Source organism: Phyllostomus discolor, chromosome 14 (genome assembly GCF_004126475.2).
Source record: "Phyllostomus discolor isolate MPI-MPIP mPhyDis1 chromosome 14, mPhyDis1.pri.v3, whole genome shotgun sequence".
Lineage (NCBI taxonomy): Eukaryota > Metazoa > Chordata > Mammalia > Chiroptera > Phyllostomidae > Phyllostomus > Phyllostomus discolor.
Window position 1 is genome coordinate 36619940 of NC_040916.2, and position 5168 is coordinate 36625107.

Here is a 5168-nt window from a genome sequence, read left to right on the forward strand (position 1 = left end):
TGACTGCTGACCCCTTGGCCTCACAAAATGGGCCAAGAAGAGAGCCTACCATATGGAGTTACCAATGAGAACTCAGGGAGTTACTAGCATATAGTAAGTACTTAATGATAGTAGCCATTATATTTTTAGTATGGGGCAGGAATATGCTTAATTTAAATATCCATGGATGGGGGCTGGTGAGGGGATGGAGGGACTGAGCAAAAAGGAAAAAGGACTCGTGGACAACAGTGTGGTAACTGGGGGGGGGAGGGGGATAAGGGGACTGACTAAATGGTAATGGAAAAGTACAATAAAACTCAATTAAAAAAATAAAAAATAATCCACGCGCACTTCTGTGAGAACGTATGTATTTCAGGAAGCTTCTGAAAGAGAAGAGAGTAATTTGGACAAAGACCTTTTTAAAAAAATTACAGTCTGATGACTGTAAATGCGAACACTTAGTTAGAGAATCCAGAAGAGACCCAAGCTTTCCCCCAACCACGTTTATTGAACACGACAGAACTCCCTGTGCAGTCACCCGCGCCAGCCGCTGCAGAGCAAGGTCCGTTCTCGCCAATGTTTTGTTGAGTCAGCCCACGGAGCGGCCACGGGCCACTCACCCCGAACTCAGCACATGAGGGCCCAGAGCACATGCAGGGGGCAGCCTGACTACTGCAGCCGGCACCGCGCGTGCCCCAGTCGCACGGAGGGGGGGGGGGGGCGCGGACCCCGGGGACAGGCGGCGGCAGGGCGGCCCGGGCGTCAGGAGGCCATCTTGTGCACCGCCACGGTGATGCCGTCGTGCTTCTGGATCATGATGTTCCTGGAAGGCAAAGTGCAAGACGTTCCTAAGACGTTCCATGTGGGAGCCGGCAGACGATTAAAGGTGAAGCTTGGATTAGGATACAACTAAAAAAAATATGTAGCATTTTTCACTTCTTTCTTTTTCTAAAGAAGATTTTATTTATTTTTAGAGAGAGGGGAAGAGAGGGAGAGAAACATCGATGTGCAAGAGACACTTTGATCGGTTGCCTCTTGCACGCCCCCCACTGGGGACCCAGCCTGCAACCCAGGCCTGTGCCCTGGGAATCGAACCAGCGACCTTTGGTTCACAGGCCGGCAAGCAATCCACTGAGCCACACCAGCCAGGACAGTGCTTTTCGATGAATAAAAGCAATATAGGAACACCACAAAACATTTGGGAAATGCAGAAAAGAATGAAGTATAAAAAGGAAATGAACCCTATTACCAACCACTCCTGGTTTTATCTGCATGTACACTATCATAGATTTCCTCCTCTTCCTATAGAACTGTGATGACACCACATCTAGTCTGCCGTGTCCTGCCTGCGCACGTGGGACAGCTGTAGCATTCCCGTTACTACAGAAGTAGTTTCTGTTCTTTGGTCTCCCTCCATTTTACTTTTTTTTTCTTGGTGGACTGACAGCTCACGGCAACTCTTCCTCTTCACGTGAGTGTCGCTGTCGTCTGAAAGCGCAGGGGCTTCAGAGACCGACCTGCCTGCGCCTGTGGCCCGAGGGGCGAGGACCCCTCACGGCCCACTGCTCGAGAACCACCGAGGAGCACAGCACAGGCCCGGGCGGGCTCCCCAGGCACTTTCTGACCGGAAGGGAAAGGAAGGGACCCGCCGACTCCTACTCACCCACTGTCGGACTCTAGACACACCACGGGAATGTCGGTGGGGTCCGAGGTCAGCTTGGCCGCCTGCTGGGCCAGCACGGATACCACCCCGGCGTGCTCATCCGACAGGGTCCCGCGGCCTGGAAGACAGACAGGACGTCGTGTCGCCTGGCTGCCCTAAAGGGGGTGCAGGGCTGTGGTTGTCCCTGTCACCGAATTATTCACAAACAGAGTTCACTCCCAGGTCAGAAACTCCCGGGTTAGAAACGGACGTGAAGTGCTTCTGCGCCGGTGTTCTCAGCTGGCTGCATCGGCGAGAAAGCCGGACTTTTAACAAAGCCATAACCGGCGCTCCGTTTTCAGCCAGTCCCATCACGGCCTCCAAACACCTCCTCAGGCATGTAAGGAAGCTGTAATTCAAGTCAACCTTTAAGTCATAAATTCGCTTTATAGGAACCTTGCTGAAACCAACAAGAGAGTCGGAAGTGAGATCGACCAAGGGCAGTCGGCAAGGGCCAGAGAGACCTGTTGAAACCAACTCCCCGTGAGAAATCTGATTTCCCTTTACTGAGCTCAGCCTCAAGGGGCGTGCGAGTCTTTACTCCGGGGCCCAACTGGGAGACCACCTTGACAGCGCATGTGGGCATTCTGCGAGCAGCCAGTCCCACCAGAGCAAGCTGGCTGTCAAAGGAAAAGCCAGTGCCAACAGAATCGGCTTTTTTTTATTGCTTGTTTCAGCCTGTAAATAGTAACTGAATCTCGGGCAGCAGGTGCAAAAGAGGAATCACTAACTTCACAACGTATCTGCACGTATAACGGCAACACACGCCTCATCTGCCTGAACCTGAGTCCGGTGCCAGGCATGCGGCCGCGCAGAGCGGAGGGACGGGCACTGCCGTACACACGGCGCAGCACTCTGGGCCCTGACGGTTTCCTCACTTGAGTTTCCATGCGAGAGGCAGGCAAGCGCCCCACGCCCCACCCGCCTTTCCTCTCCCAACTCACGGTGTGTGCAAAACCCGAGTCACACGGACAGGCTCCCTTCTGGCCGCCCTCCCCGCAGAAGTTCATTCCCAAAAAGTCCGCAGTAAAGCGGAGTTCCGGCTGACTAGTTCTGATACAATCAGCCAAATGTGTTATTATCTACCTTTCCGATTTCTCTCCTCACCTGTAACTGTCACCCTCTATCGAGCACGACGGCTGGGTTGTGTGCTGTGTCTGGCGCACACTATACAACCTTACAGTGCTGTGACCAAGCAGCTTCGGAGCCAGCCTCAAATCCTAATGGAACCCCTGCCCCTCTTTATCTACCTCCCCTTATGGGGATTAAACGACTTCACACACACACACAAGTGGTGCCTGGCACCTAGTAAAAGCTCAGTAAACGCAATTCAATAATTACTATCATTATTAAACAACAACTCAGTGAAGAAACTGAGGCTCAGATTTTTGGTCCAAGCAAATAAATGGGAGAGCAGGGGCTGAACCCAGGTGTGTCCAATTCTGAGGCCCCATTTCTACGCCCTAGTCCCTGTTTGAGCGCAGACTAAGCAACAGCGTCCTGCAGGGCAAATGTGAAAACTGGAGATTAGTATACAAAGCCCAGCATTGCCGGCAGCGGGTACCCATTCAACCCCCATAACTGCTGCCATGACCGGAAGTCCCTTCCCCATCCACTGTGAAATGGGTCAAACACTGCTTTGGTAGAAACAACTGTGTACTGCAAGGAACGTTCCTACCTTCATAAGCACCAAGTGAAAAGTTTTCATTTTCTAGTCTCGTTATTTGGAGGTAATCTCTACTCTCACAAAAGTAGCCACAAAGTGGCGGCCGAACGGCGCGCTGCCTCCCCGTCAGCATCAACGCTGTGCCACCCACCGACGCTGACGGCGATACTTACAGCCCAGGTTAAGCCCTTGCGAATCTGTGCACAGGACTCCAACAATGGACGGATTCTTCATTCTAATTCCAGAAACACACGATGTGAAAAAATGAATTTAAATATCACAGCAACACACACACAGGCATTCTACACACCAGGCATTGTTGCAAGTTCTACAAGCCAATGTTTCTCAACCTTTTTCCGTGATCGCCCCGCCCCCAAACACACCCGAGGAAAATGATCTAACTTAAATAGTTAAGCCAATTTCTCTCTGATGACAGAAAAGCCTGTGTCAGGGAGCTTTGGAGGGCCACAAACATCGCAGTATCTAGGACTCTGCTGCCCTCGTTGAAAACGCAGGCTCTAGGGTGCTAACTCGCTCAAAACCACCGCTGAAACACTCAAGCAACACGGCTGCCTCCCGGAGGGGCTGGGAAGCTGAGGGGCACCGGGGCGACGGAGGCGTTTCCCTGCACGCCTTATTCTGAATTGTACGTAGCTAGTGCCCGTTGGAAAACTAAAGGGACGTCTTTCATTCTTAACCACCAAGTAACTGGTCACACACGGAAGGAGAAGCGTGTGTGTTTACGTTTACACTGCCAGGCTCGTCCGCCCCAGGGGCACGCACTTCCCCCAAATGAGGCCACTTCCCGAACCCCGCGCAGAACGCCCCTGTCCACAGACAATGTCACCGTGAGCGGCGGCTCAGGGCTCGGGCCGCGGAGCCCCACGGCACCTGAATCCCGGGTTAACAGCCCCCTACGGCCCCAGAGCTCCATTCACCTCCGGACCCCGCCGCCCGGGGGTCGCGCGGTGTCCTCAAGCCACCCTACAGGCACAGTTGGCCTCTTTGTCCCGCCCCAGAACCCCCGCCGCGACCTCAGGACGGTCCGAACCGGCCGCATCACTCACGTGTCCTCCAAGTGCTGCTCCAACGTCGCCTCCATCCCTCCAGGGCTCCGGTTCTTCCTCCTCCAGCCCAGGCCCCCCGACACTCCTCGGTCACATGACACAAGTGGGGCGTGCGCAGAACGGCGCCTCCGCAGGGTCAAAGTTCGCCGCGCCGCCGCAGCGTTGGGAACCGGAAGCGCTCACTCCGCTCCAGCCGCGGGAGCCCTGCGGAGCATCCAAAGGCGCAATGGCTGGTTTCTGGCCGGCCACTTTGTGTCAGGGGTGTGACCATGGCATTCCGATTCAATCGAAATCGTTTCTGCGAAACGTCCGCCAGATTTTGTGTTAGTTTTACCGTGATGCGGTGGACAGGCAGGGTCTGCGCCAGGGGCTGGGTCAGGGACCGAGAAGAGACACGGGACCCATGAAGGGGTCCACAGGCTTGGAGGGGAAACGACAGGCACACGGGGCTAGAGGGCGAGGTGGAACAAGATGAAAACCCTCGCTAGGTATTGGGAAAGTGCCGGGATTTTAACCAAGACATTGGTTCTTTCTTTAGCAAAGGTTCGGGACAGGTTGGGAAAGAAGGTGGATTTGAAAAGAACGCGAGGTGGGACAACTTAGTAACTTTAAAATTAATTATAAAGTAGCTGCAAAAATAAAGAAAGAAAGCCACCCATGGTCTGCCCAGAGATGACTGTCAATCTCTTGGACAATATCCTTTCAGCCCATCGTCTTTGCAGATGTACGCTTTTAATTTTTTTTTCATTTTTAA

At 53.4% G+C, this 5168-nt stretch overlaps 1 protein-coding gene across 1 annotated transcript; it reads right to left on the reverse strand.

Moving 5' to 3' along the window:
* Positions 1-330: 330 nt before the first annotated feature.
* LAMTOR5 (late endosomal/lysosomal adaptor, MAPK and MTOR activator 5) lies at positions 331-4527 on the reverse strand. Its single transcript, XM_028503083.2, has 4 exons — positions 4415-4527; positions 3521-3582; positions 1643-1760; positions 331-802 (listed from the first exon to the last, which is right to left on the reverse strand). Exons 1-4 carry the CDS (start codon positions 4447-4449, stop codon positions 742-744), a joined length of 276 nt encoding a protein of 91 aa, XP_028358884.1. The 5' UTR covers positions 4450-4527; the 3' UTR covers positions 331-741.
* Positions 4528-5168: the final 641 nt, after the last annotated feature.

Coding starts and splice junctions, on each gene's coding strand:
- LAMTOR5 (XM_028503083.2), bottom strand. CDS start 4,449: ATGGAGGCGACGTTGGAGCAGCACTTGGAGGACAC. Junction 3,583..4,414: donor GAGCAGCACTTGGAGGACAC/GTGAGTGATGCG, acceptor TTCTGGAATTAG/AATGAAGAATCCGTCCATTG. Junction 803..1,642: donor TGTCTAGAGTCCGACAGTGG/GTGAGTAGGAGT, acceptor TTTGCCTTCCAG/GAACATCATGATCCAGAAGC.